The 23985-nt window shown below is 35.0% G+C and overlaps 1 protein-coding gene across 1 annotated transcript in view; it reads right to left on the bottom strand.

Annotated features, from left to right (window-relative positions):
- ERC2 (ELKS/RAB6-interacting/CAST family member 2) overlaps positions 1 to 23985 on the bottom strand; it is a gene marked incomplete at its 3' end in the record, with an annotated part of 259347 nt that overhangs the window by 6911 nt on the left and 228451 nt on the right. Inside the window, exon 15 of the mRNA XM_009868648.1 lies at positions 10609 to 10756. Within this exon, the coding sequence (XP_009866950.1) occupies positions 10609 to 10756 (148 nt within the window). The remainder of the gene's footprint in view (positions 1 to 10608; positions 10757 to 23985) is intronic.

The following is a 23985-nucleotide window of genomic DNA, read 5'->3' as shown; positions in this document are numbered from 1 at the left end:
ACTCCTCATTTAACTCTTTATTTTTACCTCATTAATGATACAACTGTTGCATATGAGGCAAAGAACACAGCAAAGCTTTTATCCTAAGAAAGCATATAAATTTTTCTTTTTCCCATCTATATCTTATTATATATTAAACTTAACTTGTGTGATGGTTTACATTAACATCTTACAGTTCTTATAATTTGTAACACACATGTAACCATAACACTTGTTCTTCTGGCCTTGGCTGCCCTCCACAGTTTCACAGGACAAAGAAAAGGAACTAGGAAACAGTAGCGAGTATTTTCCAACTTGCCATGAAATCCAACCTTCCTCCCAGGTGAAATACAAAAGCAATTGCTGGTCAAGTTATATACTGACTCCTGTGCAACAATGGAAAGCAGCTTCCAATGCAGATGTTTTCAGAGACTTGGATCTGACAATTTAGTGTGGAACATTATCATAAAAGTTCTACATATATCTCAGTTCTTTTTCAATTATAATATTATTTAACTGATATCAACATCCATTACACCTGCTGCTTTGCAAAATTACAAAATATGACTGACTTATCGTGAAAGAAGTTGAAGCTCATAGCAATTCTCCCTCTTCATGAGAAGGATAATAGTCTCACAAACACCAGCTGGGATATTAGACAGGAACAGGCAGCAGTTCCAAGTGCCAAGCAGACACTTATCTTAAGTACTAAGGCTAAATTTCAACTTTCCTAACACTTGTGATTGAACAAAGCTATGTTGATTTGAACACAGTCTATCCGACTTTTTAGTTGCAGCCTGCATTTAGAGTTTGTGGTTTTGAAGTCTTTTTAAGTTCTGTGAATTAAAAGTATGTCTTGAAGCACAGGAAATACCTTGTAATAATACAGCATACTCAGTAAGGTACAGGCTAAAGTCATGCTAAAAGTATTTGTCTGAGTCCTACTACTAAACTTTGTAATTACATAGAAGTATGTAAGAACACAGACACAAAGAAGTGCGTTTAAAAGCATAATTGAAGCTCTGAAACAGCAGCTGCCTGAGGACATCTCAGGCCAGGTCCTACTAAATGCAGACAAGCAACGTAAGAAGGTAAGGTTCTCTGTTTTTCTCCTTTTTTTAACAACAGGAAATAACTCATTAAAAAGATACTTCCCCATAATAATTATTTAAAACCAGACAAGAATCAGAAACTTCAGTAGCTAAACAAGATATTTGAAACTGCAAACCTCTGGTTAGTACCACTGATTGTCCTTCAGCGTCTTTAATGTCTGAATAGTTCATTTCAGCTGTAATTTTTGCAATTTCACTACTAAGCTGAAATCTTCCATTTCACTCATATACAAAACGGAACATATGGACAGTATATTGGAACATGAACCAAAATGGAGATAATGTCACAACACTCTCTTTATATGCTTTTTAGAGACACCTTACCTGTAACTAAATTTTTGCTTGATCCTAGACTGTAGAAATTATAAATTTTATCCATCAGCACAGACATATAAAATTTGACACTCATTTTTTACAATTATTTTGTAATAACTGGCTACTTAGCATTGTACTTGAAATCAAGTGTTAAACTATATTTAGCTTTATTATCATGGAGATCTTTGTAGTAGAACTTAAGGACTTGTTTCAGAAATGTCTCATGGAGGAAAAAAACCCCAAGACGTTTTGGCTTATGAGTTCACTCATTTATATAACGGAGATACACACTATTCTTACGTGAGATACTTAATACCGATTTTCACCTATTGAGCCAGTCAGATCAAAACCTACAAAAGTTACAGTGTTAACATATAGATTATTATATGTATTACCTACATTTTCCAATTAAGATTTTCAGTTTCAGTGGAGTTAAACTGTTTGTCTGAAGAAAATGTGTTATGACATCTCTAGCTATAGAGACGTTCTAGCGTAAGTTCACAATGAGATTATCACCAATGAAAAAGAGTGCCATTAAATGTGGCCATGCTTAAGATATGATGTAAATTCTTCAGGAATGAAAAAATTCTGAACAGAGAACAAACAGAAATAGATCTTAAGCAAATCACCAGCTACAAAGCCAGAAAGAACTTAAATATCTGGCCTATGATGTCTTCAGGGCCTGACTGCTATAAGCTACAGGGCAGAAAAAGCCCCTCTCATCGGAAAATATTTGTGTACAAATACTACCTGTAGAAATCTGGATTACCGAGAGCATAAGGAGGAAAAAGCAATGCTATATCTAGCTATGACTTGAGTCTTTTGACCTTTATAATATAAATTGTCAAATCTTACTGAGAATATATGAAAGTGATAATAAAGCTAACCGACAAAATTTTCAGTGTTTTTCCAACACAGATCATTTCTTCTGAATTAACTAATTTGATCAGGCAAAGGCTTTTAACTTCGCACACATTCTCTTTCTTACCTAGTGCCATATATGGTGTGCTGTGTTAAGGTATAGGGAGAAGTGGCACTCCACTGTTTCACTCTTACATGAATCTGTCCACATTGGGTTTATCTCTAGGCTGCTTGTACTTGGCAAAATTGAGAGTTACAGACTCAAATTCAAAAACACAGATTCAAAAATTCAGATTACAGATAAACAGAAAAAACTCCAATGTTAAGATACGCAGAAATATTGCCTCAGGATATTTACAATTAATATAAAAGTATAAACTACAAGGAATTTTAAGATACAAATTAAAGGCCATTGTATGCATAGGCTGCTTCTGTTGATATCAATGAAATCCAAACAGGCATGTTTAAAATCAGAGGCTAATAGTCATTGTGCTACATTGCCTGAAAATTTTTAAGGAAAAAATAACCAGACTGATTTTCCTCATATGAAAGTTCAATACATGAAGTTATTAGAAAATCTATTTTTACCTGCTCAAAAAACCCAAAGAGCTTACATAACAAAAATAAAACTAAAACTTAAGGGTTAAACGTCTCCTTTGTTCAAAGTTGGGTGCTTAAAGGTTGAGAAAGATCAGTATTATGAGTCACAGTAAATAGTATAAACAGAAAATAATGGCACAGTGGTCAAATATGCCTGCAATACCAATGTGAATGACTTCATAACATGGATTCTATTTACTGTACAGGAACCTTTAGACTCAACAGTATTGATAGATCTCTGAAGCAGATCTATGTTTGTAATAATAACAACAGTAACAACAGTAATAACAAATAATGTAGTAGTCTGTGCTCCTATAATATGCCACCTATGAAATTCAAGGAAATCAGAAACACTGACTTAATTTAACAATATCAGAAATGGAAGCAATAATGATTATGAATCAACACAACACCAGGACAGAGCTACTGATCAGAAGGTCTACAGATGATAATATCTACAGACACCATAAGAAACCATTGCAAGACTTTTTTGTTCCCACACTTGTTAAACATTTAGGGCTTAAATGCAAATAATTAATGCACAGTGTTGCAGAAAAATGTTTTAGGCTCCCAGTATAATCACTATCACAACAACTTCTAATCCTATTCATTTTCTTGTACAGTAATAAAAACACTTTCAATATCATATAATACACAATGCAATACAGCTGAATTAATCTAAAAGGGAAAATATAACTTGGGGTATTTGGTTATTGTTGAGTGCTTGATGTCACCGCCATAATATCACATTAGCACTATTTCTGATGTACCTAAATAGAACAGTATATGTAATGCAACATGCTGAGTTTAATTCCCTTCCACTCCTTTGCTGTTGAAAGAGCTCTTTGAAATATCTGGATGTTAATTAGTAAGAAATACTTCTATGCATGCATAAGAAAATATTTTTAGTGGTTAATTTGCTGAGAAACCGTGGCTCGGATTTTAAAAATCCTTAATTTTTTTCTCACCCTTTTTGTTTCATTAGCAATATGTTCATGTGATGAAATATAGAGTAGTGAACTAACAGACTAGAGAAGATTGCCAAACACCAGCTTTGCCTCTGGCCAGAGCATTCTGTACACCTGCAGTCTTGAAAACACTGGAAAGGTTTCTAATTTCATGTTTCAAGAAGAAAAATAAAATGCTCTCGAAGTCCTTGCATTCTGGCCAACTCCACTTACATTTTTGGCTCTATATCCCAGAAGTGAAAAGAGGCAACTGGGAAATTTTCTCACAGTGTCCAAGTTCAGAATGAATCAGTAACATAGCAGTGTCTTCTGCTCTTACCAATATCTCTTGAGATGTTCTAAAAAAGGACTTTAAACTAATTATTTCACAAAAGGATTGCATCACTACATAGATTTCTCTAAAAATAGCTGTCTCAGAATTCTCAAAAGGAATCCTGGCCAGGATGATTATAAATATTATGTAATCACTCAGTCAAGGCTTCATGGTGGTTTTTTTTTTAATACTGTATTTCAGAAAGGTTTTTTAAGCTTACTACAAAGTTATATGGCATTTGGTGTATGAATCAAAACAATTCCAGTGGTTCTGTTTTACTGGGAGTGTATTACTGCGCTTCCAATTTACTTAAACCACTAAACAATAAATAGACTGCAGATGTTATATTGTATTTAAATCACTACAATTAAATATGCCCGTTTCTTATGGGAAGGCATTTGCAACAAAGAGGTCAGTCCTCTTAGTACTAATTTTACAGGTTGATATAGTCTGGTAGAAATAATTTCCCTAGATTATCAAAATATAATGTAAAAAAACCTGTAAAATTAAGCCAGCATACGAGATAAAATCAATGCCTTTCTTCCAGCTTAGAAGTAACAGAAGTTTAAATAAAACTCACACAGTCACAATCCATAAAAACATTGCTCAATTCATCCACATAAATAATATTTTGGTCTTTAATATATGTACATCTGTAGCTTCATATTTAAAATAATTCACATATGTTCTCATTTCCTTACAAAAGCAGTATATTTCAATTTTTTGAAGATGCTTCTTTTTCTTTTTCAATGTGAAGAACTGTGAAAAATTACTTCAAAATCAATGTCTTGGTAGTTTACAATCTGTCCAACATTCCCAAAAGCCAGTAAAATTAGAATAGAAAAATTGGAGACAGGTATCCAACTGTATATTTGGGGCTATGAGCATTACTTAAGTCATGAACTATTTGAAAAGAGAAAAAAACCCTTAAGAATTTTTCCAACTTTCTTTTTTTGAACACATTATATTTCTGGTTTAATTCTATCTGAGTTTAGGCCACTACTGGGACATGCTTTCTCAGTCTGCAGGTACTGTCGAGCAATGGAAATTCATACATATGTAAATGGAAAAAAAAAAGACATTTTATGCCTAAACTAAAAATTGATCAATTAAAAAGAAAAGGATACAGGGGTCTTTTTGAGTTTGGGGGGGGTGCATTTGGAGAGGAAATACTTTGCCTTCAAACTGACTTCATCGTTGTAAGACAAATCACATTAAAAATAAAGAACATAAAATAATATCAAGTTTAGGACATGGATACACTAAGATGAACATTTCACGCCTGAGCAGGCAGTACACTGTGTTTGTTTTATCTTTGCCAGAATGGTGCCTGTTTAGACAATAGTCTGCTACTTCAAGATATTCAAAAGCTCTTGGTAATTTTCTCCCTCTCATGGAATTTTTCATGTTCGTTGCCTGTGGCACAACGTAAATATTCTTCTGCAGCAATCCTAAGGAAGCTTATGGAGAACAAGGAAGCTTCCACCTGAGCTTCGAAACACACCAGGATGCTTCAAGAGTCTACCAGAGTGATTAGTGAAGTTTTTCACAGTGTAAGTCTGTGGTAAAAGGAGCTACATTTGCATTTAGGCAATTCAATCTCAGTGCAAGTCTGCGATACATTACAGCACAGTGATAGAATCTGTTTTTCTGGCCTTAATCCAATAACAATAAAATTCTATGAGTAACCTCACTACTTCGGATTACTCCACTGAGTTTAATAGAATTGACCTCCTGAACCTTTAAGACATCTACTACATGCTGTTCCCTATCTCTTTAAATATGAAGCAGGCTTTCGATGCCTACAATGACTTCACATGGTGGCAGCCACCACAGCTCTTGTACAGTGTTCTGATTAGCAATAGATGAATTTGCAAACATTTTGATATTTCAGCTAGGTAAGCACCTATAAATGTTATGAAGTATGTTCATTAAAACTTCACAACCCCATCCCTTAAATTAGGACTCTTGCTGACCTCATCGGAGTAGGCGAAAGAGCAGTAGTTGGTCCTCTTCCACATATAGAAATATTAAGGAGAAGTATTCACATTTTCTGTATGAAAAAATAATATCCTGATTCTAGGAAAATTTACGTTCTTCAACAAGATTTTCCAGAGGAAGACTGACTTCCTTTCTTACGTCTCAAAGAGGACATTCCTGGGGATTTCATGTATACAATCAGAAATCTTGGATTCTGCTGAATGCACATACCTCCCTCTCGCTCTCTCTCAAGAAACAGCCTTTGCAGTTCCGTCAAAAAAAAACCCCTTTGTAGTTACACTTGAATATCAGCAGAGGACTTTCCAAGCTACACTCATCCTCCCTGGACACTGAAACCACCACTTAAATCGGCATCCTAGGCTTGGAGCATAACGTTGAACTTCTTTAGGTATTATACACTGCAAGGATCCATAGTACAGCATGCTTTGAATTTGCTAGACAGATGAAATTGGAGTTTCTAAACTACATGACAAAGTCTAGGCTGCCACTGAAAGAGACAGCAGCAGAAGTACAGCTTCAGAGAGTTTCTCAGACAGAAGGTCCTCAAGCTCCAAAAGCAAAAAGCAAATCAAACTGTCAGGTATAAGATGGTGCAGCATGACTGTTTCACAACAGCATATTTAGGCCAAAGTGATTCACCTGTGTGTAAAGATCACAAAATAAAACTTGGTTGAAATAATATTTTCTATTTCAAATGGCAAACCACATTCCCACCGAGGGCTGATTTCAAATTATTGCTTCTTTACTAAAATGATGAGTCTTTGAAAAACAAGATGTACTTGGGAGATATGGAGGGCATAAGGAGAGCAGGCACAACTAGCAGCTCAATTGCAGCGCCACCACATCAACATTATATACAGTATAATAAGGAAAATATAAGATTATCTAAAGGAACTAGGATGTTGCTTCTATATGAGCTTTGCTGGTGTTCACAACAGTGCATTTAAGATTTCGAGGCAAGGTGAAATTACGTTCAAGCAAATTTCTAACATCAGTTAGCACTCTAAAATAATTACAAACGATTTCCGAATAGCTTGGCTACATGATTTAAGATATAACCCATATTAACTGCTGCTTTACATTGCAACAATTGCCCTTCTGTTTCGCAGGTCTAACATAATGGTAAAATGGAGGTCTGGTTCTGAGGAAAAAAATTCTCTGCAAAGTTTGGAGAACACAAATTGTAAAAGACAAATAAAAGTGGGGTAAAACAACTTTCTTCTGACACACAGCAGAAAATATTTTTACATTTAATGAAGAAATGAACCTGTAAGAGTAGCAATTTTTTTTTAGCACCGAACATATAACTATTTTATATTTTCAGAAGATGCATCATTTTATGTGCAAATCAAGAATGGTACTTCCTTTGGGTATAAATACATCAGAATAAATGACCTAATTGCAGATGCTGCAGGAGAAAGGAGGAGTTTGCAACACATTTACTCTTTTTGGAGTTGACACCTCTTTGTGGAGCAGGGCAAGCCTACTCTTACTGATGCTATGCTAAATAAAATTTTCAGCCACAGTGCTTCCTGTGGAGCTTTCCCATCGCTAACTGAAAGACAGAGAACCTTTATGAGGAGCAACATGAAAAGGAGAAACATAAAAAGAAATTCCCTGGATTCTTTAAGGTCTGCACTTCTTATCCTTTGCCCTGCTGCCCTGATAAGTTCTTGGCTTCCTCCACCCATGAACAAAAAGCTTCCTGCTTGATCAGATAGGTAGATGCATCAAAAATCCATTTGCTACTATAGATATACATGAAGAGAATACAGGTTTTCATCGTTGCCCATTACGGATAGGCTACTCAGCCTGGACAAGAGAAGGCTCTGGGGGAGACTTTACAGCAGTCTTCCAGTACTTAAAGGGGGCTACAGGAAAAATGGAGAGGGACTCTTTATCAGGGAGTGTAGTGATAAGAGGAGCAATAATGGTTTCAAACTGAAAGAAGGTAGATTTAGACGAGACAATATGAAGAAATTCTTCATTATGAGGGTGGTGAGACACTGAACCAAGTTGCACTAGAAAGCTGTGGACACCTCCTCTCTGCCTCTCAAAGCAAAAATTCCTCCTACAGTACAGAATAGGAGTGAATCTGAGGCCATAATATTTAACATTATCTAGTGAGTCATCTAATATTTATAATCATATGATCACATTAGGCTGGAGAATTCAGGCTTCTTTTTCAGTCTTTCAGTATTATAACAGATTTGAAATGGCCGTAAGAAAAAATTTGATGCTGCAGCTGGTCATTCACTGAAGTGCTAGTGAATCAAAAATAGGTTGGGAGATGTCATATCTCAAAGAAACTGAGGAAGAACATAATACGTTGTGGAATCCATCACTTCTCCCTTGCCCAGCATAGCAAGGAAAAGTAGGACTAACAAGTCTTTGTGCTGGATGCACATATGAAAGCTTTGGGGGTTGACAGTGGTTCTCCCCAAAGGGATTAAAGAAGCATGAATGATCTCTACAACTTCCATTATCAGATAATTCTTAAGTGTAATAAAGTGGTGACCTAGTTAAACCACATTCCTGTTCCTGGTGTCTCTTTTTTTGTGGTGTCTGAGATAACGGGGAGATTATTTTGGCATCAATTTAATCTAGTTAAATAGCTTTACTGAAGATCTTTATCACTATAAATAATGGAGGTATTTGAAGTATTTGGTTACAATTTTAACTGAAGTTATCCAAAACAATGCCTCTCTAGCAATTCTCTTTTGCTGCTTCTTTACTCTGTCTGAAGAAAGTTATTAATGTTTCGAACACTTTTCAGCAATAGCTTAAAGGTACAAAACCAACAACAAAAATGACCAAAAAAAACCCAAAACAAAACAGTTTGCTGAAGCCTCTGATGAACATTTTAAAAGTATTTGTGACAGGTATCGTGGAACACATCAAAGTTGTGTATTCATTTACTCTTTACACCCTTATAAGTGAAAGAAGAAGAAATCTTCTCTTTTTTTCCAAGCAAATCAAACCAAAAATCCCTAGAATTATTTGTAATAGAACACCACCTGCTCCGATGAAGCACAGTGGGATGAAGTACTAAAAAGCTTAAAGCATGTCTGTCTATTTAGCATATAAAATTTTGGTGAAATGTCTCCTGGCCAGCTGAATGACCTGAGACACAAGAGCATCATGGCTGGAACACAGGTACTTGGCTGGAATGTCTGTAATGAAGTCAGCAACATGAGTGGATGAGAATTTCATGCTCAAGGGCTGTTTCCTATTTTTACAGACCTGTGGGGAAAAGCTATAATGATTAGATGCATGAGGTCAGAGCTAGTGTGAATTTAGCATAGGAGGAAGGGTATTCCTTAACTTGCTGTTACTGAGTGCATGAAGTTCCACTGTATGCATGATTTGGAATATAGAATCATAACATTAACTATGTACAGTATGACCTAAACATTAATATAGCATAATCAGCTGTGAAGTGTCACAGTGCCTGACAGCAGAGTGGTTACTCCAACAGGCTGTGGAGATCAGAATGATTTTGCCATTGATATTCTTCTCCATCTCCTCCTCAAGTAACAATTGTAGAATTCACTTATGTCACACAAAGGAAAAATACCAGATACAGCACCTTCAGATGTGGTCTGAATAAATCTTTGTTACTTTTTTCACCTATTCTGAAAGAGGAAAGGTGTTTAACAACACACAGGACACACAGCACAGGTCTTGAGTACTTAGGTTATCTGGAGATCCTTTATCCTCTTGCCTGCAATACCTCTTCTGGCAATTACTATTACCTTTTAAAAATCAGGGGGAGTAGCTACTACATAGTATGAAGAGTTTTAAACATTTTAATTAGATGGAGGAGAGACCTATGTACTGTCTGGCATTTGTGTACTGTGTCTAGTATGATTAATTTCCTCATTAATAAAGCAGAACATAAATTAAATTTGCTTGTAATAAAAATCTTATCTAGAGTTTGTATCACCATGTTTTTTTTATGAAAACCTCAAATGACTTACAGTTCTTGAAGATGGTGATTTTTCCTCATCTGAGAATTTACGGATAATCACGATTTCCAGCTAACCTCTCAGAAAGCCTGAAACCTTCTGAAAACACAATTATTTTACAACAAATATGCAAATAACTGAACAGAAGGAGGGTTAGAGTCAACAGAATTGATAGACCTTGCTTTATGGCAAAAAAGCATCTTCTCCCCTCTATCTCACATAATAGAGAAGATTGGAAGCTACATAAGGAGGGAAAACAGAAAGAGTATTGGCTGCATAATGCATGAGCCAAGCATACATGCATCCAAATACGTAACAACTATAGAGAAGCAATAAACACTTACATTGAACACCTCTTACCTTTCATAACTGCTGTGACATGTCAGACCTGGCTTGAAGACTTTCAATGTGATGTTAGAATAAAACAGTAAAAATGAAAATAATGCAAATTTTCTATTGCCATGAAAATATGAAAATTAATCTTTTCCCACCTGCTGTTTTAACTGATGTACTAATCTGTCCTTCTCTCGTTTAAGAGCCATTACTTCCTCCTGAGTCTTCTTTTTCTTGGAAGCAGACAGTTCAAGCAAGGCAATGTTTGCATCTTTTTCACTAATTGCAGCAAGCAAAGCTTCCTGTCTGATAAAACAGAATAAAAATTGTTATATTCTCATTAAAACAAATAATATAATACTATATCACACTATGAAATGTTTCTTTTAACCACGAGCAGTTCAGAACTGCTTTCTGAACACTCCCTAAATAGTAAACGTTTTCAAGTCTAATCAAATAATGAAATAAGCAGATTAGCCAAAAATAGTTATCTTCATAGATGTTTTTTATTATTTAACTATTTCATAACACATTTCTCAGTCGATTTTACTATGCTATGATACATAACAATATTTCTGTGAAATGTATTTATTTTTTTAAATTCACTTTCCCAAAATCTAGAATATACTACATAAATATGCTGTGAATTACTCAAATCATACAGACTGAATAAGAAAAAGCAAGGCGATACAAATAAAACGTTTTTACATTAGCCTGTTAACTTAGTACCCTAGAGATCTCAGTACAGAAATCTCTGGACATCTTCCTCACATTTACTTACATGTTTTCCTATGGATTTATTATTACTCATCGTTTCACCACAAAAATATAATTCTAGAAATCACAGAATCATAGAATCATAGAATGGTATAGGCTGGAAGGGACCTTAGAGATCATCTAGTCCAACCTCCCTGTAAAATATAACATCTAGATTAGAAGTTCCTTGATCTAAGTGTTCATGAGAAATCTTTTCCTTTAGAATCTTGACCTCTAAATCTCCATAAAGCAAACAGAAACTTACAGCACTTAGAAACTTACAGCACTCAGAAACATATAGAATTACATAGAAGCTAGCAGGGGCACATCATAGTTTGTGAGGACATATGACAAAGGTAATTTTTAAACCCTGCAGTTGAAGGCACACATTTGCAATATCTTATCATTTCTTATACTCTAAAATGCTCACATTGTCAAGACCATAATCTGTCCCTTATTTAAAATAAAATTTAATTTTTTAATAGATTTTAAATGAAAGAAAAATATTCATCTGCAATGCATTCAACGACAGACCATGACTTACCAGCCAAGAAAAAGCATATAATACTTAACAGCTTTTAGAACAGAATATGTTATGGCCTATGCCTTTTTCCAGAACTATATTAAGATCAATCATGAAAAAATAAACATGGATAAATGAGTCATAAATTAACCCTAGGCTCCAACTGCTAATAAATGTAAGAACATGGCTCATGAACTTCATACAGTCAAGGTGAGCTAGAAGTTTGGAATTCTCATAGTCCTTTGCTTGCCAGCAAAAATGTCAAGAAAGCTATTTCACTTTTATTCAAAGTTCCTAATGTATTAATGTAAATATTTATAGGACAATATTTCTGATGGAGTCAAAGAAAAACAACCCATTTATTTTGCTCTCAAAGTTATGATACATGGATCAATTTTAGATAAACAGTTACATTTTATTTATACACTTAAATAGTCTCATTTATTATTCTGTCTTCTTCATTTTAATCACAGTTAAATGATGTTTAAAAAAGGATGCCATAAGTCTCCAACAGTCTTAATTTAAATGAAAGCTATTAATTATTTTAAATAACAGGTACTAAAGAAAAAATATTTCAGAAGGGCACGTATCCATGTCACTAATTTGAAATTATATGCAGGTATATTGTTTTCTATAAACCTCATACTAATACATAAAACTTGGTGCACAGCAATTTGTAAAAGATCATCAGTGTTTTCATGTGATGTGCTCAAATACAAAATCAATTCCGTAACATTTTCATTAAAATCTTAAATTCTTAATGCTCTGAAATAGAAGAAAGCTTATTTGATACTGTATTCAACAGTTCCTCTCATCTTGCAGAAAGCAGAGGATTTATGCATCATATAATATCTAAATATCTAAATATGCCCTCTTTGGAGCTCAAACAGAAAGAAAAATGTAACATAATTTCAACATTTTTTCCGGAATTCCTTTTACATAGAAGTGTGTACTTTTCTGGTTTAGAAATGTGTTGTAAAGTGTTTTTTGCGGGTTTTTTTACAGGAGTGAGAACAAGCTTTCCAACACAAAGTGTCAGAAACAGGCATTCCGTGATCTAAAGATACACTTATTTAAGGTCTGACGATAAATATTGACATAACCATCAAGAATTCAACACAGTCAGAATGAAAACAGGTAAAGAAATCTACATCTCAGGAATTCCAAAGTTTTAAAATATATTTAGATGAACTCCTAATTTATGCAAGTTAACTCCATATCAGTCAGACCCAATATTGTATGTCTGCTAATCTCATAGAAAATTTCATGGTAAAGACTTGCCATCTGCAAGGTTTCTACTGATACATAATGTTATTTGATTATGTGTAACACATATTACAGCAGTAAAAAGCCACAAACAGAATAAAAGTTTTAAATTTACCAGAAAACTACATGAAGTTATACTGAAATTTAATTCTCCGAAGTATAGGTTATTTCACTGCCTCAAAACTGACAATGAAAACACAAACCTGACTAGTGAGGAAGAGGAGTCAGAACTACTGAATTTGGTATCATTTTGACATCTGATAATGGGATTCACTCGTATCCATCTTTTTTGAATTGCCAGTCAAAACGGTCACACATTCCTGTGGTCATAACCATGCAACACTCTCTAGTCCCACTTTAAAATAGCAGATGACATAAAAATTTCCACGGGAGAGGAGAATCAATCAACACACTTTGAACAATCACTCTGGATTCTGCAGCCCCAAACCCACAAGATTTTGCAGATCCTAGAAAGCTTTTGTCAACTGATGGTGTTGAGGGATTACAAAAGCCAAACAGAAGTTATGAAAATGCTTTTGCAAGGGAAAGCTAACAAAGTCTTTTTTCTCTATTGTCTTACGGCTTGCAGGATAATTTCATGCAGTTCACCACTTTTCCTATCTTGGGAAAATATTTTGGAAAATGCATAATCAAATACTTAATTCCAAGAAATAATGATCCACACCAAACACTTCCAGGAAATAATGGTTCGTAGTCATGTGAAATAGCTGCCGTCATAAGATCCACTGAGGTGCTCTAAGATTTCAGACAAACCTACAGCACATGCACAAATTGAATTGCAACTCAAAATTATTGCAAATATATTTTTTATTCCTATCTTTATAGTAGATGTAGGTGGTGTGGAGAGTCCTTAAACCTATGAATGCTGAGAGAAACCGCAAAGAAAACAAGGATAGGGATTTCTTCTGAAGTCCTTCCATAGTGATGTGGAATGATGAATACATCTACACAGATGGGCAGCTGAATACAAATCCACATTGCCAGTACTCCTGAAGGCACTTGACTACGAGTAAGCTTCCGTTCAGAAGCTGTAAAGCCTCATTTATCTAAGAGACATGGTGTTTTAGCTTGGGCATAGCGCCATACAACGTGTTGATGGCTTCCGGGCTGGAACTGACTTGCACACAGCCTGCTCAGCACGTGGGCAGAGCAAGCTTGCCTCTGGCTGCACCTAGCTGCACAGGCATATTCTGGAGCACGCTGGCATATTATCTGTGTCTACTATTATGGATCGTCTGAGCAGTGATAAGCTCAAATATATAATCCAGTGGCATTTAACTAGGCATCCAGGTTAACAGGAGTACAGCAGAGCAGGTCTATATGTTCTACCAAATGATACATGCTGGTTGCTTACATCCTTATTAACTAACTGCTTCAATACAGACGGAAGACAGAGAGACTCAATAGGTTTTATTATTTTACAGAATACAAAACAAAGATGCAGGTTGTGACAGGGCATCTGAAGAAACTGAAGTGGTCTCTGCTGGTGATGCACTGTAAGTGAAGATCCAGGCATTCACCAAGCAGCCTGTTGGGACAGACCCGGAGCTCTACATTCTCCTATCACATTTATTACACATCACACACTGGTATACCCACATCTGTGAAAGTTGCTGTGCTACCCTGTCAATTTACTTCAAGTTTCCTATGGAAGAACCAAATCTGATGAACAGAAGCAATTTATTTTAGCTGCCAGCGAACCTGCTGAAAAATTCCTATCACCACCTTTGCAGGAAACATTTGAAATGAAATTACCCAACCACTAGGAACAAGGCTAATATGCCTGTAAAACAGCTGCCAATAGTGCCTTTCTCACTCACAAACATGAAATAAACTTCACTCCAGAATGTAGATAGGTGGCAAGGTCTTCATCTAAATCTCTGAGGTGAGTAATACATTTCTGCTGTGCTGCTAGAAATTAAATCTTATTTTCAGTTTTTGTGCAAGAATTTTTTTTTAAATCAAGACCTGAAGTGGCACCAAGAACAACATACAGTCTGATAGACTCTCCAGCTAACATGCTTAAGAGTGTAAGCATAACTTATAATTCCTAATTATCTACTGTGTCAGGAAAAAAAATTACTATCCAAATAGAAGTTCTATAGAGATGTTATCACTATTTACAGCCAAAATGTCTCCTTATTGTTTAATAAATGATGGTAATAAAATACATTTTAAAATAATTTATTAGAGCACTGAATTAAATGACATTCTCTAACAGTAATATTTATAAAGAGTAATCCTTTTTGCTATTAGTAGTTTTTCCTCTCTTTTTGGCAAACTTATACAAAGAACAGAGTAGTACTTTTAACACCAGGAAAAATCACTCTAACTATACATGGTAAAATTCAGTAAACTCTCAGATTAAAAAAACACATGTTAAATCTAACAGCATTTGCTCCACATTAGTAATTATTTTGCACATTTTCCTTTGACATACATAAGTAGTTACTAGGATTCCCAGTCTTCGTATCCTCCACTATAATATGGTTGCTCACTACAAGGAGAAGAGGGAGAAGTTTTCCCTGGAAAAGCAAAACACATGAAATGAAGCTTCTTCCCTGGCAAAGCTTGACTGTGTTCTACTCCACAGCAACCTCAAGCTAGTCTCCTTAGTACAAAGACAGTGAATAGAAGTTTCTTGACGAGCACACTTGCAGCTGTGAGATCAGGGCTTAATGTACTAACGATTCCAGTGAGAACTACCAAGAAACTTACACAAATATCTTAGTATACTTAATGTCACTTTGTACTAAAATACAAAAGAAAAGGTGAAAGGAACAGTTCCTTCCTAATGGCCAGGAATTAATTTATTTAGACAAGTGGTATTCACAATTCCACCCTATTTATATGGCCATTCCTCAGTGAAACACAGAGATGCCTTCACTTGGAGGATCTATCAGCTATTACTCTGATAACAGACATGGCTTTTAGACAAACAGAAAGTATAAAATTATATAAATCTTTTACTAAAGTCACTGGATGGAGTGTTAAAGAACAATCTGAATTAAAGAAAAATACCATACATAGAGTTAGAGAAAGCAGACACTACCAAAGCAACTCAATTATAATTGTAACCTAACACCTGGAAAATACAATCTTAAAGATCTCTAACAATACAGACACAGAGGATGCATTTGTGAAAGTCTATCTTGGAGTGAAAAAAAATTACTTAATATGAAAAGGAAGCTTTAGCATACTAGAAGGAAAGATAAGATAATACAAAAAGAAATAAATCCATGAAAGACTCTGTTGAATACCAAACTGAAAAAGTATACTGTATACAGTATTTTATCAAACTGCAGCCTAAACAAATGTCAAATGGAATAATTTCTTTAACAAATATGGGCAACAACTGAGGAAAAGGGGTTGTTCACTAGTATATATTTAGTCAAGATTAAGTATGGATAAAAAAAATGTACTAAGAACAGATTTAATAACCCTAAACTGTCATTCAGCTTGCAGGAGGTATTCAAGATACAGCTAATAAAACACAAAAAATGGTTCTAACCACCCACAAAAAAATCTCAGTAGTATAAAACACTGAAGGATGACCGCTAAGATAAATGCTTTCTTTTGAGAGCTGCCTTGCAGTTAACCTTCTTAAAGAGTCTCCCAGAAACCTCTAATCATAATACATTGCATTGCCACTTATCACAGTCAATTTAGAAGTGAACTCTGTAAACACTACTGCTTTACTCCCCACCTCTGTTAGTCTAAGAATAATTTTCTGAGATTAAATAAAAGAACTCATGACAACTTTTTGGAAGATGGGGTGAGTTCTTAGAAACAGTCCAATTGCAATCTACCAGAATTCCAAGATTAAGATTTATAGAAACAAGATCTTCTAACAAGAACTTTTATTACCTTTATTACCTAGGCCGTTCTCCACAAAATACAGAAACTCAACTTAAAAAGTCACCATTAAAGTTGAATCAAGTCAGAAATATTTTAACTAATGATATACAGTAGAGTACTCAGCCAGCTTCTTAAATGCTAATCGTACTGAAGGAGAAAAAAAACAGTTCAATCAACTTTTTCCCTTTAATTATTGTTTTCTTTCCCTCATGACCCCCAGTATTCAACCTTAAGTTCAGTAGGAGGTGACTAGAGATAGACGGTGATGAGAGATCCTGTTTGAAACACTTCACTCTGTCACTCCTAAAGCAAATAAATGGTTTGTTAAAACATGCTGTTAATCCATTATGGATGTGCATGCATCTTAGAAAATAAACTTCAGAATATTATCGGTATTTTAAAACTTTTTCTTTAAAAACAAGACATACTGATCACAACATGAAATCTAAAATCTGTATATTCAGCAAGAGAATTGTGTGACACAGATATGTAAATTTTGTCACTACCAAATTTTAGATGATCATCCTAGAATTGTATGTCTGAGACTGACAGAAAATTTCAATTACATAACTAACTATGCTTCACAAAAGCATATTTATAGCTTACTTCTTTTAAATGAACAATCATTTTGCACTGCTTTCAAAGAACAATCCCCTCTGAAATAGTTTCAGAAGAAAAAAAGCATGAAACAGCACTTCAGGTTGGCCTGGTGCCCTTGCAGCAAGCACAGAGAGCTACTGACGCCTCACGGCCCAGACATGCCGAGAAGCAGAGAGGACTGCTCCATGGTTGGACTCAAGGATCTTAAAGGTCTCTTCTAACCAAAGAGATTCTGTGATTCTGTGCTTAATTATGGGACAGAAAGATGGGGCAGTTCGGCTCTTACACATCCCAATCCCTCAAGCACTTTCCCTCATATTACCAGAGTATAAAACCTTGTATTTATCATCTGATCAAGCCTTTTGCTGGAAGCACGTGTGAGGAGGAAATATCAAAGCTTAAGTTGTATGTAACAACAAATAGTCTCTATTGCACCTGTATTTGATGTATGTTTTCATTAGGCTAGAATGAAGAAGAAACAGGAAGAAGCAGCTGTCCCTAATGTGAAATTTCAGAGTAGATGGAAATAAGGAAAAGAGAGGATTCTGAATAATCACAGAGAAGCTTCTTGAAAAAGCAGTTTTCTTATTCATTTGTCCCTTACCTCCAGTTTACCTCCCCAGAGCCACAGTTCAGTGCTCCTTCCTTAGGTTTTATTATGCCTATAACCACATCTCTCCTTATATTCCCCAGTAGCAGTAACTGTAGTGTAAATTTGGCAAATTTAAATTATTCTTTTTTTTTCCTTAACGATAATTTAGAATGTGCATATAGGTCTTCTGTTAAGCAAATGAAAATCATGCAGTATAAAGGTACAAGTTCAGAAAGAAGTTTTAAAAGGCAAAGAAGGAGCTTCATGTCCATCTTTTGGGGCTCATTTTTAAGTAAGAAGTAGGCACTCAACTTGCCTTCGAATTTTCTGCACCTTTTCAAGCCCTATAATATTGCCCTTATGTCTCGATGATTTATGCTTTAGAAATGATAGATAAGTAAAACTGACTCCCTCAGATAAGACGTATACATCTGTGAAAGCAATTACATCACAGTTTCATAGATCACGCTTCAATAACCATTGCATTATCATTTCATTCAAATGGGAAGCATAGCTTACGCATGAATAGATATAATAAACTTCAGATTCAGATTGAGAGAAATGCAGAGACAAAATAAAAAAGGATTTACAGTGCTGAAAAACACAACTGAAGAAGTTACATGACAACTCCTTCTTGGGTTTGGAGCTTTTTACTCGAATTGACTCCTACTGTTCATTTGAGTTTGTACGATTCTCCGGAGGAATGCCACCACACTTGATTAAATTACCTCTGCCTGTTTTATGCCCTACCACAATGCGGTGCCGAGATGGTGACTGCTGAGAACAAGAACAATGGCATCTGAACGCCTGGGATTGTGTTACAGCAGAACCCAGCACTGCACAGGGTCCACCTAAGTTACACAGGAAAACAAAACTATAGGTAATCCGTCATTGTCAGCCACCTCATCCTTCAACACTGCTTTCTGTGTTTATAGAAGACAAAGATAAAAGTACTTTGCAGGATGAACGGTTTGATCTCTAGAATATAGTTCTCGTTAATGTTTTTGAACTGCCAAATAAATGTTTAAGCTTGGAGAAAAGTTACTATTAAGAGTTACTATTGTTTTAATGAATTCACAGAGAATTCAAATTATTCGAGTTAAAGACATAAAACTGAGATGCAGAGACAGAATATTAAAAAGACAAACCCTCAATAATTGTATTCTGTTCTTAATTTTCAATTGACAACATATTCCAAATGGTCATTTGTTACAAAGTAGATGGTTATGCTAAAGGACAAGTGGGGCTTTCTTTCAACTTTTAATAGATGCTGATTAACAAAATTATCCTTTTGACAAAAAGTAACACAAACATAAAGATACTAGTATCTCTTTCTCCTTTCCACTGGAAATTTAAGACAAAGATTGGTCTTATTTTGAAAGAAGTAACTTAAGGTCCTCCCTCTAATTTCCATAAACTTATAAGCAGTTGCCTTTTGAATATCTTATGTAACAAAACTTGTAAAATCCAATGTAGATCACATCGAACTTTGTATCACAGGGGGAACCATGAGCTTCAGTTTGAAACAACATAGAGAAATCAACATGAATATCTATTAGAATTCATGCCCTGAGCTTTAGAGCGTATTAGAAGGCAATTTTGAGAAAGAAAATTGCCTGAATAGGTACAATGAACAAAATGCACCCTCTTGGCAGAGCATAATTCATATTTGATAACTGATCTGAGGGCATAGTTTAAATGCTCACTTACTAAAGAGGGTGTCAGACAGAGATTATGTAAACCAGTAACATATAATTTCTAAGTGAAAATATATGTCAGAGAGCAATTCTGAATGCTAGCCTTAAACTAAGAAACTCCTTAGAATTTTGATAAAATCCAAATAGTTTTAGTATTTTAATTATTCTAATTGAGATCTGTGAAGTCAGAGTCATCATTACAATTATTAACATTGATAGATACAGGAAATTCTACAAATTATTATAACTAAACATTTTTTAAAAACTACAATGTTTTTGTTATATTTGCCTAGCTGATAAGCTTCTAGACATATCATTTCTAGGGATTTGATTACATTGGAAACCATTGGCTATGTACTTGTGATCAAGCCACAGAAAACCAACTATTAACAGTACTAATTATTGATGTTAACATTAAAAAAAAAAAAAAGGAATTAAGCATATGAGCAAAGGAGATAAAGATATTTATTCTTAAAGTAAGAGGCTACCATTCCTTCAGGTATGGGATGTTGAAAGACCTAAGCACCTAAAGTCATTTTATCTGAGAACTTTTATTCAAACTCTGTCTCAACATTTTACTGTAATGAAAAAGACACCTATTTACAATAAAATACTTCATGCTCAAAATATAGCACATGAAAATAATAACTGTAAAATTAAAAAGTATCAGTAAAAACAATGAAAGCCTACAGCAGGATCAAGATATTTTATAAGGAAGGAGAGAGAGGATTAGACAACAGCACGCAAATACTTCTCTGATTAGTATCTTGAAAGATTGCAAATGAAAGAGATAGGATACCAGATGATGTTATTTAATTATATGACTTCCCTGCTAATGGAGCTATTCACAAGCATTGCCAGAAGCAGGAAGATCGTCATATGATTCAATTTTGCATAAAGAAGTTTGCTCATTGATCTTCTTTGGTGGGTTAACTGTTTCAAAATTTGTTTCAGACTAAGGAAGCATTTTTTAAAAAGGCATATGTACAGTCTTAGAGTTTGAAGATCATACACATCGTGTCACATTGAAGACATTTCATAATGACTTCCTCAAAGCAGACAGAAGAGACATAAAGTTTATCAAGTGCATCATAGAGAAGGTATAGAGCCCAGCAAGACAGATGTCTGAATGGCAATGAGGAGTCATCATAACTGAAATAACAGTACTCGGACATCTTAAGACAATGCCACCACAAATTAACTTCTTACACACCATATAAGACTAATAGTCTTTAGGAAAACTAGTAAAACTGAAGGACCTTTACTGAGGGCAAAGAAAGAGTCTGTTTTTAAGCTAAGATCAGGTTAGTTCAAATTTTACTACAAAAATCGATAATAAAATTACTTCATCAATAGGATTATATTGATTATCGAATGATACTTTTTCAATTATTAAAATCAGTGAGCTAGAAATAAGAAACTGTAGCACTTACTATTAGTGCTCCTTCTTTGTTAGTGTTTTAACTATCAGCTCTTTCCATAGTTAGATCGCTCCCTTCTGTAGATAGCAGCCAGGTGTATGTGAGAAGGTACTTACTCTAGTCATGTATTCTCAAGAATATGTTAAAAATAACTGACTGAAGTGAATCTTCTTAGGGGAAGGGAATATCAAGAGCTTTTCTAAAGAAGCTAGCGAGCCTGCAAGGTGGGACACAGAAAGATGTCACAGCAGGAAGCTCAGGAGCCAGCAGCTTGCACAGACACCCAGGTTAAGGAAGGGTGGCAGGGGACAAACAGTACTGAGGAACCAGGGGGAACTGGAAGGAATTTGCTGCCATTCAAAAGTCAATGAGTTAGCTGGAAAAGGGGCATGTCTGCAGGGGAGGAGTTAATGTATTAGTTAATAAATTGGTTAATGTCCGATGAGACACTCTTAGCCTTTTGCTTATCCTTGAGGAATGCTTAAGGGAGAAAAAAAGAATAGATCCATGTCAAACACTATGACCAAGCTGTGGCCCTGTCACAAGCCATTAGGCTTTCAGACACTTATGTGTATAGTCATTCAGTAATGTCTCCAACAACCATAGGATCTGAGATCTATCCAGATGGCACACAGCTGAGTTCACTCATCAGTCAGACACATCTATATTGGCAATGACTACACTGCTGTAATCTTCAAAGTGACAATGGAGTAACAGGACTGCGTACAGCAGGCTTGTATAAATTTTCAAATCTGTTCTTCCCAATGAGAAACGCATTATTATTCTCCTAATTCTTTCTGCCTTTACCTTATAGAAAACTACAGGAATTATCAATGTTTCCCTCCCACCTCATTATACCTGTAACATTTCCCAGGCTCGAGAGTTCCCTCTCTCACTGCACTTCATTAATTGCGAGGTTACAAATGACTTCTCTGTTAGAGACAAAATATATTGAGTCAGGTGTGCAAAGTCTATTTTTAAGGTAGGGCTTTAGAAAACAGAAAGAAGTAATCTGAAAGGCCATTAAAAAAAAGCAAAATACTTTAAAAAATGTCACTTCCAAATACTGTCTAGATGTTATTTTGCAAAATGTTGATGCCCGTATCTTAGAAAAATATACAGCTCTGTTGCAGTACACTGGGTAAAGTGATGTTTATGATATTCTTAAAATTCAAGAAGTCAATAAAAAAATACAGAATGCTTAGTCAATAGGAGCCAAACTACTTAAACCTGTGCTAGACATTACAAGCGCAACAGAAAAGCAAAGGATAAATTATTTAAAGAAACACAGAGAGACTGAAAGACTCAAAATCGAAAGGGATTATTACAGGACACCAAGATGCTTAGATCAGGATGGATGATGCTTTGACAAAGAGGATGTGAAGATGTAATAGCACATTTGAATTTTAACATAGGCATGAATTTCATAGTTTAAAAGAACATTAAAGCGGAAAAATAAAACCACAGCATAGAAGCATCATGAAGAATGATCATTTCAATGTTTAGGTTTTTTCAAATCTGACATTTAACAGTGATAACAAACTTTATCCCATCAAATTTAAACGAGTTCAAAAGCAGTGCAGATTTCAACACTGAAAACTGGGAAGTACTCAGACAGTTCAGACAGTAAATTCATACAAGACACAACTCTACAAGAAGCATGTTTGCAAGAACACTTAAATTAATAAAGACTGTTATATTTCTACATTATGATACTGTAAAAACTATAAACTACTTCCAAAAATTGAGGCACAGACTGGAAGTGTAACAAAAATAAATAGTGCTTTCTGAAAAATAATAACCATCCAGTTCAAAAAAAAAGTTTTCCTAGGATCAAACAGAGGACACTCCCCAGGGCCTCTGCATGTCCATGGTTGATCTGATGTACACAACTGTAAACTTACTATAACCTTGGATGAGCTATAGAATCCAAGACAACAGAAAAATAAGACATTTCTAAGGAGGATTTTGAACATTACCTGAATCAACAGTACATCTGGAAAGAATCATGACAGAATGAGCCTACGAAGAAGTTGCTATGGAAAATGGTCTCCTAAATTGCTATCCGGGTGGCCCTGTGACTCATACAAATGATGCGATTTGGTTTAAGATGACCTGCAGCTAGAATGAGGAATGCTAATAGAAGTACCACTTCTATGAGAAGTACAATGACAGCTGTTAATTTCTGCAATAAACAGAGATTCTGTACAAGTGGTAAGAAATAATAGCACCTCATCAGCTCAGAGAAGTCAGAACTAACCAAATCAAAGTCTAGATACAAAAGTAGGTATCGGACTTTTTTTTCCAGTTGCTCAAAAGAGAACTAGTGAATTAGTAGAACTAAGCTCTGCAGGTAGCTATGCTGTTGAATGCACTTTCCAAGACAAAGGAAATGCGCACTCTCAAAATACAAGATTTGCAGTATTCCAGAAATTATTTTAAAGTGTATGAGAACCATGTTAGCTGGTTAAAACAGTATTTCATCAAGTAAGAAAATAACAAAACCTTGCCCAAAAGGTGCTTAAAGAAAGAATGCAATGCTATCCTTTCTGGAATAGAAGATTAAACAATATCAGAAATTCAGGTCAGTATCTAACGATTACAGATTTTATCTATGTCTGCCTTAATTCTTCCAAAACCAGAAACACAGATAGGCTATTATTATGTTCATTACAAAAACCTTTGTTTTCACAATAAAAAACAATGCTTGGAATAACAAAGAACTGAAGTATTTTTAAAAGTAGGAAACACTATGTAAAAATCTAATAAATGCATATTTAAAACATTAAAAACTACATTCA

The sequence above is a fragment of the Apaloderma vittatum genome, unplaced genomic scaffold (assembly GCF_000703405.1).
Source record: "Apaloderma vittatum isolate BGI_N311 unplaced genomic scaffold, ASM70340v1 scaffold3844, whole genome shotgun sequence".
NCBI lineage: Eukaryota > Metazoa > Chordata > Aves > Trogoniformes > Trogonidae > Apaloderma > Apaloderma vittatum.
Note: the sequence above shows the minus strand (reverse complement) of the source record. Positions and strands in the feature narration are given on the sequence as shown.